Below are 13,045 nucleotides of genomic sequence, written 5' to 3'. Positions count from 1 at the left end.
CAATTCTGGGACAGTGCTTTGCATTCTGGGATTCTAACATGAAACACCCAGGAGCAACCAGGGCTAGTGCACTGTGAGATAGGTACCCACAATGCACTGCTCATGCTGTCGAACTTGCATAGGTTAATGGGGATGTGGAAACTCAACGTGGGTCAAATTTAAAGAAGGTCTGTGGACACTTAAATTCGGATTCATAAGAACGAAGTTAAAAATTGAATTTATCTCTAAGTGTAGACACAGTCTTAGTGATCAACTCAGCTAAAGAACTCAGTTGTGATGTGTTGCAAACTATGAAGGAACGTTTGGAAAGTTTGAAAAAAAGGTCTTCATAAGTACTTCCCTGAACCAGACAGCAGCTTTGAGTAGATAAGGAACCCTTTCCTTGTCAGTGTCTAGACATGGCCAAATAACCTCTCAGATTCAGAAGAACAGCTCTTGGAGTTTGCTTCAGATGGCTTCCTGAAAACAGCATTTGAGCAAAAGACACTGTCATTTTGGTTGAGCATTAGTTCCAAGTATTCAGCCCTGTCAGAAAAAGTAGTTAAGTATCTTCTCCCTTCCGCTGCTTCATACACACGTGAGTTGTGATTCTCGGTGCTGGTTGGCATCAAAAACAAACAAAAACATTAAATTGTCTTATTGATGTGGAGCCACATCTTTACCTTAAGCTCACCAACACTGAGCCAGATAGCCCTCTCCTACTGTCTCGTCACAAGCAGTAACACGTTGAACAACTTGGTTATTTCTAGGTAAATATGTAAATTTGAATTTAATGATTATTACTTTACATTTAACTGACAATATTGATAAAGCATAAGCTTCTGTACTGTTTAATTTTTTGTACATTATGTTTATCTTTGAAATAGGGGTTGAATTTTAGAATTTTTGTGAAAAAAAAATAGATGGTTAGCAAAAATTTCAATACCAAGATAGTATTAAAACGGTTCTTTCTGCACTAGATTATAAAAAAAATTTCCAGGGAGCTACCCAGAGTTCACTAAGGACTGTCATAAGACTGCCTATGGCACTGGAAGTGTTGATATGCCGATAAGTCCGAAGTCCCAAAAGGGGTATGTGAATATTTTAAGTTTGGAAAACACTACCTTAGGGTCTTTGTAAATAATTGGTTGATAGCATTACTTAATTATTAATAAATAATTTTGTTAGTCTTTAAAGTGCTCCATGACTGCTGTTTTGTTTTGTCAGCATTACTTAAATAGTTGTTGAGTATTGTTGTTAGTTAGCAATAGGGACTTTGCCTCAGGTGGGGCATGGCTCACACACCTGGCTTCAAGTCACATTTAACATGCAGCAAGTCAATGCCCATCAGCGATCCACACAACAGTTGTCTCAAATGTCTAGGGGAAAGCCACAGGAAGAACGAGGGTTGTAGTTGTAAAAACCTTCACCCTTATGCCCAGAAGGAGCTGAATGTCTGCTTGAAGGCCCTACTTATGGAGGTGGTTGTTCATCCTGAGTCAGAGCCCTCCACAGCTGACCACAGGCTGAATACATTGGCTTCAGCACAGAGTGCACCACAGCACAAGACTCAGCCTGGAACTGCTCCCCTTTGCTGGTGCCCAGAGAGCAGCATAAGAAGTGGATTCCTTTGGCGCTAAATGGCCGAGGGTCTGTGGGCAAAGGACCTGTGTCAGGCCATGTGCCCACTTTGGAGCATCAGTTGAGTACTGCTAAAATAGACCCCCTCAAGCCAGGCGAGAGACCTGTCCTGCACCCTGGGCTGTTTCCAGCCTGTCGTGGAGCCATCAGTTCCCATACCGGTTCTGGCACTTAAAGAGCAAAGTCAACTGGATCTGCAGGTGCCAGGTCAGCATACTGAAACTGTCTCCTTCACAACTTTGGACCCTGGCACCGCACCACAGCTCATAGCCAAAAGGCCTCAGTCCCTGATGAGATCCCTGCTTACTAGGTGCAGAATCTCTGACTTGAGGCACAGTTCCCTTTGCCACCAGTAATGGCAAATGTCCAACTGCAATCTATAACCAAGAGAAAGTGTTGCTTCTGTCACTGCCCACTATACTGGAGTGTAAGCCTTCTCGGTAGTCTTTCTGGCCCATGTGCCTATTCAGGACATCTGCAGAATAGCCATACCTTTACACCCGGCTATGCACTGACCCAGCTGGCTTGAGATGGTGCTGGCTTAAGCAGAACAGTACTGCAAGCTGCTAAGTCTGTGAACTCTGTGCCCACCTCCATGGTTAATATCAAAACAAAAAGCAGTCAAGTAGCACTTTTAAAGACTAGCAAAATAATTTATTAGGTGAGCTTTTGTGGGACAGACCCACTTCTTCAGACCATAGCCATACCAGAACAGACTCAATATTTAAGGCACAGAGAACCAAAAACAGTAATCAAGGAGGACAAATCAGAAAAAAATGATCAAGGTGAGCAAATCAGAGAGTGAAGGGGTTGGGGGGGGAGGTCAAGAATTAGATTAAGCCACATATAAAGACGAGACCCTATAGTGACTCAGAAAATTCCCATCCCGGTTCAAACCACCTGTTAATGTGCCAAATTTGAATATAAAAGCCAGCTCGGCTGTTTCTCTTTGAATAGCAGTGCAAAATTTTTTTTCAGTAACATGCATACTCTTAAGTCATCAACAGAATGCCCAATTCCATTAAAATGTTGACTAACTGGTTTGTGGATCTGGAGTGTTTTGATGTCTGTTTTGTGACCATTAACCCTTTGTCTAAGGGAGTTAGAAGTCTGTCCAATATACAGAGCATCTGGGCATTGTTGGCACATGATGGCATATATGATGTTAGTAGAGGAGCATGAGAAAGTGCCCGTGATTCTGTGAGTAACCTGGTTAGGTCCAGTGATGGTATTTCCAGAGAAGGTATGTGGACAAAGCTGGCAGCGGGCTTTGTTGCAAGGAAAGGTTCCAGGACTGGAATTCCTGGAGTATAGACTGTGACTGTGAGGATCCTCATAAGGTTGGGAGGTTGTCTGTAGGAGAGAACAGACATGTCCACAAACCAGTTAGTCAGCATTTTAATGGAATGGGGCATTCTGTTAATGACTTAAGAGTATGCGTGTTACTGAAAAAACTTGATTAAGTTCATCAATTGATTAAGTTCATCAATTTGTTCCAAAACCTCCTCTAATGACATCTCAATCTTGGACAATTCCTCAGATGCGTCACCTAAAAAGAATGGTACAGGTTGGGGAATCTCCTTAGCATCCTCAGCGATGAAGACTGAAGCAAAGAATTCACTTAGTTTCTCCACAATGGCCTTATCATCTTTGAGCCTTAACCAAGCCCTGGACCCACCCATGCTCCACTGTCTCCCCCAGTGGGTGCCCAACCCAGCAATGGGGTCTGGCACTGGGAGCTGGTGCTGGGGGTGGTTCAGTGCAGGTGCTGATCAGTGGCTGGAGCAGTTTGGCCAGAGTTTCTCTGGCAGCAGAAGTGGGTGCTCAGGGCTCTAATGGATAGGAGTTTGGGGGGAGACACTTGGGGCTGCAGCAGATGCGGGGTAGAGGCAGGGCCTTGGCTAGTAGGAGTAGAGCTGCATGTCTGGCCCCCCCAAAGTGGAGGATCACGCACTACCCATACACACAGAATCTTGAAGCAATTTAAAATCCCCCTTTAATTAAACAAATGTAAAATAAACTACAATCCAGTTCCTCAGCCACTTATACCAGTATAAGACAGGAGTATCTCCATTGAAGATAACACAGAGATAACCATGTCAGTCTTTGTTCTATCCAAACAAAAAGGCAGTCCAGTAGCACTTTAAAGACTAACAAAATAATTAGGACTGCCTTTTTGTTTCCATTGAAGATAGAGTTACATGACTTTAACACTGGCATGTGAATGAAGAATTGAGTTTATGGACCAGGTCATGAGTGGATGTAAATCCGCATAGCTCAGTTGATTTATTGTACCAGCTGAGGTTCTCGCCCTATATGTAAAACTTCTGAGAGATTTCCCTCTCTCTCTCCTCCCAACCAAGCTAGGCACACACACTGAAAACTAGCGACAGACAGGGTCTGTCTTTCAATCTAGTGTCCCATTGCATGATGTATTAAAGGCTGCCCTAGGTGAATAACTTTCATTTGTTTCTCTCTGTTACCAGAAGCAAAATATTGGTAAAGAGGAGAGTAGCTCTAGGGACAGAAGCTTTTAACATCAGTGCAACTTAAATAACATCTCAGAATAATGGAGAGTGGCCTCTTTCATAAAAACTCACAGCTTTTGACTATGTAGCAGTAGGATCCATGCAGCAGTAGTGAATACTCTTTAACATTTACATATATTAGTATATTTAACCTTTGTTTTGTAAAAAGGTTGCTACAATGTGTTTTTTAAACATCCTTTAGGATTTTACTCGCACACCCTATGACCAATTCAGAGGTAATGCTAAGAAATCAAAATTGGTATAACTTACATTTTCTTTCAGCTCTGGAATTATGTTACATTTCAGTTAGATGAAACTATCACAAAGTGGTTACAAAGACAGTGTTGTACATGTAGGGAGGGTTTTGGAGAAACACGCAGCATTGGCTTAACTGTGTTCCCATTGACATCCAAGGATAATTTCGGTGGAAATGAAGTTGGCCAGACACCTTTTCAAAATCCCCTCAAGAAAGTAGGCAGGCATTAAACACTTCTATACATCACCTCTGAGCTTAGCCCCACCCCAGCTGCATTTTAATACTGGGTGTGTAGATTTCTGCCCCGGATCTCATTATTGTTTCTCATTGATTCTAAAAAATCAAAATTTTGGTGCAAAAACAGAATTTGGTCCAGATTTTCAGGGGCAAGAACTGCTCTCCGATGCTCCAAGGTGCTCTCATTGGCAGCAAAGGCCTGCTCTGGCAGCACAACGGTGGCTGGTATGGAAAGGTACTGCCTGCCTAATCTTGCCACAGCAGGGAAGCGGTGCTCATTGGTTTTCCACCAGTCCAATGGATTGGTGCTGCGTTTGCAGAGTGGTTCCACAATGTAGTTCTCCAATTGTTGATGGATTTCAGGCATGCTCTCCGTTGGATCTTTCCCCAGAAGGATATCATACATGCTCTGGGACTGGCCACTTGGGCCTCTGTCTTTATGAGCAGACATCTGGCTCCCTGCTTCTGCTACTTCTGCTTTGTAGTCTGAGTTTGGCACCCAAAACTGGGTAGAAGATGGGGACTGGTGGTTGAAGACCTGGGATAACATATTTTTGACTCTCTTATGTAGCTCACTCCTCAGGTTGGGGCTCAGGAACCTCATCTCCTTGAAACGGGGGTCTAGAAACGAGGCAATAATTGCAGGGCTTTCTAGCACTTTCTCATCCTCCAATATATTCCAGCGCTGCATCAGCTCTGACTTTATATTGCCTACCACCATCTTGATGACATCACTGGACTCTTCCAACTGCTGCCCAATGGCAGCGACAACACCATGGATGCAAGGCATCAGAGAAGAGATGGAGATGTTCTGCTCCTCACGCAAGAATGATGTGGCTATTTTAATTGTTCTCATGACTGGCACCAGGTCCTGCAAGAGCTTCCATTCGTGGTCAGCTAAGTTCTGCACAGCCAACGTCCCTTTGGGATGTTCCTCCAACAAGGACATGATAGCCCATTTGAGGTCCAGGAGGCTCTCACACATCTCAATTGTGGTTATCCAACGAGATCCTACATCCATCACCAGCTTCAACTTATTTTTGTTGATTGCTTCCAACTTGCTGTTCAGCGAGCAGGTGGCTTTTGCATCCTGCTGGAAGTATCTCACAATACCCCGGGCGGCAGTCAGAGCCTCCTGCACCTGCTCGACCTCCAGCCCTGCCTTGATGCACAAGTGCAGCATGTGGGCAGCACAGCACAGGCTGGTCCAGCCATAAACCCTCTTGAGCTGCTGCGAATTCATCATTGTATTTTGCAGGGTGTCATGCATCACACAGAAAATGGATTTGTTTGACAACCCAAAGTCTGTGAGGATGCTGTAGAGTTTCTCCCCTAAATCACTCTCCCCTTTAGTCTCATGCACTAGCTGGGTTTCCAGGATACATCTTGCCCGGTGCCACTCCCCATCAATGAAGTTGGCTGTGATTGTCAGGTATGTCTGGTTGGGTTGGGACACCCAGAACTCTACGCAGATGACTATGGACTGGGCTGTTTGCAGATAGCGTTCCAGGTGCTGCTTTACCACATTGTATCTATGCCACAGCATGCTGGAGAGCTGAATAGGAGATGGGAGGGTAAAATTAGGCTCTAGATACCCAATGAGGAGGCCAAAACCCTTGTCTTTCACCACAGAAAGAGGATGGAGGTCACGAAATATCATCTCAAGCACCAGTTCCAGAATCACATCAGTCCTCGGTTCCGAGCAGGATGCAGCATGGTACATGTAGTTTTCTGGTGTCATCTGCCGGGACCTCTTTATCATGTTCTCTTGAGCTATGAAGTCAGACTCGGAAGCTTGGTCATCCTTCAGCTGCGACAGCAAAGTGTCACGAATGCTGTGCTTCCTCACGAGGTGTTCCCGCATGGTGGTGGTACTGTTGTGGAAGGAGAGCTGCTTCTTGCAAACATTGCACTCAACATAGGCATCTCCCAGCTTGGTATAATAGTTCCACACCTTTGACTTGCGGCGATCAACATAAAGGGAGGTGTTTGTGCCATCGTGATTTGCGCTTTTCTCCCTCTTCCTCCTGGAGCCTGGGCCAAGATTGGTTGCCATGTTGTAGGTGTTAAACACCATAGATATTTCCTCTGTCAGGAGAAGAAATACTAATGTCACTATTAATACCATCCGAAACCACGCATTAGCCCCTCAAAGCACAGTAATTTCATTATTTCACAGATTTTCATAGAGAGTCAAGCCAGAAGGAACCATCTAGTCTGATCTTTGTATCACAGGCTATAAATTTCTTCCAAATACCTCTGTACTGAGCCCAATTACTTTAGTTAGACCAAAGCATTTTTGCCTCCAGGAGATCAAACTGTGTGCTACTGGCAGAGAACAGGAGAACCCAAGGTGCCATCAATGGCAGAAACTATGCAAAAGTAGCAGATTGATTAAGTGAAATGTGTCCAGATGATCCCAGCAGGCAAACCATGCCTTAAAGTTCAGAGGAACATGAATAAGTGATGGGGATGGTAGAATTATAGGAAGGAGATCTTTACTGAACATGCTGGAAGACCAGTATTAGGTGTGAAAGTTCTAGAGCTGGTGTGGAAGCCATCTGGCTCAGCCAGCATTCCTAAGCTCCTCGGTGCTGTGCCAAACTGTGTTCCTCCTGAAAGCTGGTCCTCTCATCAAACTACACAGCAGCATGCAAAATTAAATTTTATGCTTTTAGTTGAGAAAGTTTAATATCACTTTGGTCACACTTTATATAGAGGAGATGCATGTACAGTTTTTATGGGTTTAATTGATGTTATAAGCATGCTACAGATATGAATGGCATGTACTGTAGTTGATAGCATATCAGTAGAAGAGATTATAGCTGATTATGAGTAACCTATTGTCTTATCAGACTCTTAACAAATGTTCAGTAACTGTTACATCTATTCAGCTATTTGCAAATGACTTAAAACGTCCCCTTCACGTCAAGTGTGATCATTATTTATACAGCACCATACATGGACCTGGCTCTTTGCATCTATACATGAGACTGATAATAACAACGACATAATGACATCATTGCCAAATGCATTTCTAGAAAGATGCCGGGGAAATGCACATACCTTGCACTGTCTGCGGGTATGATTGAGTGATAACAGGCAGAGACTGCTCTTCTATGATCTCCTCTTTAGGCTGAGCATCCCCCCCGTTGTCCTCTGGCTTAATACATTTCTGCAAGAACTGAGGCGCCCTTTTGGCATTTACATCTGCCATTTCGCTCTTAAAGAGGGAAACAAAACGATTGTTAGAACAAGGACAAGGGACAGGGTCCTGCAGTTCTGACTTAGGCATTTAAGTGGATGCCTGGATAGGAGTCCAGCTTCTGTTCCTGGTTCCTTGGGATTTACATCACATTATTGTAATCTACCCATAGGTCTTCTCTACTATGGACATTACCTCCAGGCAATAATTAGCACTAACATAGCACCTGTCATCCATGATTTGCAAAGCAAGTCAATATTGTTACTCCATTGTACAATAAACATTTCTGCCAGTGAATTTGTAGATTTTAAGGTCACTGCAATTTGTCTAAAGGGAGCTACTGCATAACATCACGCATGGAATTTCTCCCAGTAATTCCTGCGATGTAGGAAATTGTCCTTGTGAAGACAACAGTGTGGTCTGTTCTGTATAGGCACTCAGATATCTCAATGATGTATGACTTTATAAGCACCTAAGCAAAAAGAACAGTTGAAAAAATAGGTGCAGGGCAGGGCTAGACTCTGGTCTATCACAGGAAAACCTCTGTAAGAGATCTTACGGGTGGGGTTTCCTTTATTGGCAAAGGATTCTGATTTCCCAGTTCTGAATTGTGCACTGTGAAATACTCATTTCTAAATCCCCTGTGTCGTCCACTCCCAAGTATATTCAGAAGCTAAAAGCCAACATTCTATCTATGTCAATACCAAAAGGGATGCTCAGAGCACCCATTTATTTTAACAGGTGATCATTTAAGTATCTGATACCTATAACTGCACTGCAGTGTTCCATGCGAGGAGGAGGAGCCATCTGGCAACAACCTACAAAGACCAACAAGCCTTAAAGGCATCATAAATCATGAATATAAATATTTTGACAGAGGGCTTTGCAGTCACGACTCTACTGTGTCATTTATAAGACATTCAGCTATATGCACTCCATATAGTGCAGGAGATTCTGGAGGAATGCTGCAAGTCAAACTATGTATCATTTCATGGGGGGTTAGGAATCCCTATTTATTATTTTACAATCACAAGATCTCATGACATCAGTAGATACTGTGGTGATAGATGCACTATAAAAACCTAGGTCATCTCTGACAGCAAGAAGCAAAAAGAGCAAGACATATTTTCATGCAAAAATCACAGCCTTTGCACGGTTTGCACCTGTTTCAGCATGCTTGTCACGAGAGTCTTTTTAAAGTCCAACCCATCCTTATCTCATTTCCTAATGCTTCCTGCTTTCTTCCTGCCCTCTGCTGCTATTTATTCCTGAAATTGCATCATTTAACTCTGCAAAGCCTTCGGGAAGGACATGCCATTTGCTCGGAAGGTGCTACACAATCCCATTGAGAATCTGGCTGTGCTGTTTAAAGCGTGCTGGGTTACAGTGGAAATAACCAATGTGGTGACGTCACATTTAAAAACCTCCAGCTGGTCATAGGCAGAGACTAGTTCAATAAGGCAAGCCTGGAAAATGATTTCAAGGTTAATTTGCTGTAAGAATCACTACTTTACCTCCCTTGCTTTAAAATACTTGTAAATTTCAGATATTGTGTCCAGCACAGAAAAATACACTAGAGTGCATAGACGGAAAAAAGACTGAGACAAATGAAGAAACAAGCAGGCATATGACAGTGTATACTCACTGCTTTGTTACCATAGGCATAAAACAGGCTGGTGGGTTGTTTGCAGTCTCTGAGCTCCCTGCAGTGAAACGGGATAGCTAACCTTTCATCTGGAAGTAATTCATTTAGGGCTCCTCTCAAAAGTTCACACTGAGATGAAAAGTGATCTGAAATTAAATGGATGTTTTCTTGGATGCCAACGATGCTGCAAGCACATCAGAACACAGATGTTGCATACAAACTTCTTTGTGTACAAACAGGGAAGTGGCGGGGGGAGGGCATCTTATGGCTTGCATTTATAATAATATCTCTGCATCTTCAATTCACTGGGCAAAACAATCCTATTAATAAGCAATGATTTCAACATCAAGGACCAAAACACTGTGCTTGGGCTACCCAATTAATAATACACACATTTTTAAGTGTGGATAGTTTGCCATTGGAAAAAAAACTCCCAAAGGGAGGGGTCGTGGTTCTTCAAATGCTGTTCCCTGTGTGTATATGACATGTGAGTACGTATACACATCACGCCCCTGAAACAAAATTTTGAGCAAGTAGTGTGTCCACTGGTCCACATCAGTCCAGTTGCCTTCCTTGTGCTCTGAACTGGGGTCAGTAGGGAATCAACTGACTTAAAACGTGTCCAGCTCCTTCTGAGCTGGAATCCTCTATGCCTGTAACTACCTCTGTGTCTTTCTCTTCAGAACCTGTAAATATAATTGTATATAGTTTTTAGTTTTCTTAGTGTTAGAATTTTAACTTTATAGCATAGATAGTATGGGCTAGTTTTGCCCACCTTCTCCTCATTCTCGAAGACTATGCCCAAATTTCTGGGCCACAAGAACAGTATCTCCTGTCTCCAATCCTTCTCCAGGCAGGACAGAAACTGGCACTGCCTCTGTTGCCTTGAAGAGGTCACATCACCACTAAGTACAACATCTAGTGCTCTCACTGCTTCCCCCAAATCTGTGATGGATGAGAGCACTGACTGAAGAAATACCTTATGGAAAAGGCCTGTTGGATCCAAGCCCAGAAGACCCCCTACCCCTCCTACAACAGCCTCAATTGATGAGTAAAACCCTTTTGAACATGAGCTCAGGAGCCAAGGCCAGAGCAGCTAAGCCCAAGAAACCATTAACAGGAAGCCCTGCTGTAGGCTTGACCCTGAGAACCATAGCAGCAATAGAAGACTACTTCATTATACTAATACATCAGCAATTGGATTCCTGAAAGGTCTCACTAAGATCACCCTAGTGGTGCTGAAACCTGCATCACAATAGGACCTCAACTTGTACTATCTACATGAAATGAACCATTAAACCACTGGCCATATATTTGATGTCCTGCTTTTCCATGCAGATTGTCTTTCTAATTACGATCAGTCAGGTGGACTGGTGAACTAGAAGCCCTCATGGCTGCTGGCCTGCTATACATAATTTTTCACAAGGAGATGGTTTCTCTTCAATTGCACCTAAAATTCATCCCCAAGGCAATTTCTGAGTTTCATATGCATCAATTTATTCACTTACCGGTATTTTTTCTAAATCCTCATCCTTCCAAACAGGAGAGGAGACTCACTCTCTTAATATCAGATGTGCTTTGGCATTTTATCTGTAAGAACAAAACTGATTAGAAAATCACCAAGGTGATTTGTTGCTATAGTAGAATATCTGCTCAGTGACATTCCTAAGTCGATTTCTTGCTGCATCATTCTTTATTATCATTTGTCACATATTCCTCCCTGGATGAAATGGGCCATCCACAACCATCCTTAACAGCATCTCTTCAAGAGGTAGGTAGCCACACTAAGTGACCTGATGACTTTCTGAAAAAGATGCTTTAGCCAAATACACATTTTGGGCTTGATACAGGAATAGCTGGATAGAATTCTATGACCTGTGTTAATCAGGAGATTAGATGATCTTAAAATCTGTGAGTCGATGAAACTCAGAATTTGTCTTTAGCTAATTAATACAGGACATGCTGCCTTTATTAAATATCCCCTTATGTAGCTGTGGTCCACTGTGCAAGGCACAAGATATGGGAGGCTGGATCATCGAGACCATGCAAAGCCCCGTCAGATCCATGAAGGGTCTGTGCAGGTTGTGGGGTCCAACTTAGTATGTCAAACAGTGTACCTAATGAAGGCCTAATCCCGGGAATTGCCCACTGAACTCAACTCACATTGACATCAGTGAGGATGTCCAGATTCCAGATCTCTGCAGAATAAGTAGGGATAATATTTCCTGCAGCTGTGCACAAAAAAGGCTATGATCCTATCAGGAGGGTCCATGTGATATATACTCCCAGAACAAAGTGTGGTATTGTATATTCATTATATATATATCTATCAGGAATGATGGGCTGCACCACAACATTGTTTTTTAAGCAGAAGTCAGTACTGTTGGTGGGGATATGGTCTAATAATACCAAAATAAATAAAAGCTGCTATTTTCTGCATACGTCTGCAATGCCAAAGGATTTTGAATTGTAAATTCAACATGGCAACATACAATTTGCCTATAGCCCAGAGTAGATGTGGGATGTCTTGTGGAAAGAGCACTGACTTAGGACTCAGATCAAGGTGCCATTTCTGGTTCTGCTACCCACTCTACGTGACTGCGTGGAATTTGTCTGGACTTCAGTTGCCCATCTGTTAAATAAGGTAAGACTTTCTTATAATAATAGTGGGGGAATCAGTGTTGCCTAGTGTTTAGAGCATGGATTTGACAGGAGAATGGGATGCTGGTGATGATGCTGCCACTGCCTTGGGCAAGTCACTTCACATTTCTGAGCCTCAGGAGCCCCATCTCTGAAAGGGGGATAATGGTACCAGTCGCCTTTGTAAAGTGTACTGAGATCTGAAGAAGAGTATTAGCTAATAACTGCCTTTGGATTATAAACTTTTGGGGGCAGGAACTGGTTCTTACTTTGTGTCTGTACAACACCTAGCACAATAGAGCCTCTAAGTCAGCAGTGGGCAACCTGAGGCCCATCGGGGTTCTGTGTGTGGCCCACAGAAAATTTTGTTTGCTGTTGCCCATGCACAGGGTTGCCAGATTCTGCTAATTTTCATCTGCATAGTTTTTCTTTCCTACCAGTATCGCTAAAGGGAAACATGCTTAAACTCAAGACATATGAAGTGAGGTGTGTGCTGACTGCACACTACATTATGCGAGCCATGTACTCCCTCTGCAGCCAATCAAAATGTGATTACAGCTCAATCAGCACACCCCACAAATTCTAGGACACAAGAGTGGTTAGCAAAACTACCCTATCTTGGCAGAACATTTTGGTTACAACAATTTTGTGGCACTCTGACATGAAGGAGGGCCGCTCATACAGCCCACTCACTAGCTTAGGTTGCCCCTCACTGCTCTAAGTGTTACCCTAATACAAAGAAGAAATAATGAGCATTAATATGTATCACCGGAATGCAGACACCTCTGGGCTGGAACATGAGGCAGCAACACTTAGTACAACAGGTGAAGACCAAAAGGGAAGAATTAAAGGAATGATGTCCTCAGTTTTTGTTTCCTGCTGCTGTGCAAGCCTTATTGATATTTTACATTTTT

The 13,045-nt window shown here is 43.1% G+C and overlaps 1 protein-coding gene across 1 annotated transcript; it reads right to left on the bottom strand.

Moving 5' to 3' along the window:
* Window positions 1-630: 630 nt before the first annotated feature.
* On the bottom strand, window positions 631-9,531 carry LOC142024721 (E3 SUMO-protein ligase ZBED1-like). The gene is made up of 3 exons (XM_075016885.1): window positions 9,492-9,531; window positions 7,708-7,864; window positions 631-6,729 (listed from the first exon to the last, which is right to left on the bottom strand). The coding sequence occupies exons 2-3, from the start codon at window positions 7,856-7,858 to the stop codon at window positions 4,682-4,684; spliced, it is 2,199 nt and encodes a 732-aa protein (XP_074872986.1). The 5' UTR covers window positions 7,859-7,864; window positions 9,492-9,531; the 3' UTR covers window positions 631-4,681.
* Window positions 9,532-13,045: the final 3,514 nt, after the last annotated feature.

Source organism: Carettochelys insculpta, chromosome 22 (genome assembly GCF_033958435.1).
Source record: "Carettochelys insculpta isolate YL-2023 chromosome 22, ASM3395843v1, whole genome shotgun sequence".
Lineage (NCBI taxonomy): Eukaryota > Metazoa > Chordata > Testudines > Carettochelyidae > Carettochelys > Carettochelys insculpta.
The sequence above is the reverse complement of the archived record's forward strand: the minus strand, read 5'-3'. Positions and strand labels throughout refer to the sequence as shown.

What these genes read in the sequence shown, in the direction of transcription:
- LOC142024721 (XM_075016885.1), bottom strand. Translation starts at nt 7,858, where the DNA reads ATGGCAGATGTAAATGCCAAAAGGGCGCCTCAGTTCTTGCAGAAATGT. An exon ending in ATACCCGCAGACAGTGCAAG is followed by an intron (nt 6,730 to 7,707) that starts GTATGTGCATTT and finishes TTCTCCTGACAG; the next exon opens with AGGAAATATCTATGGTGTTT.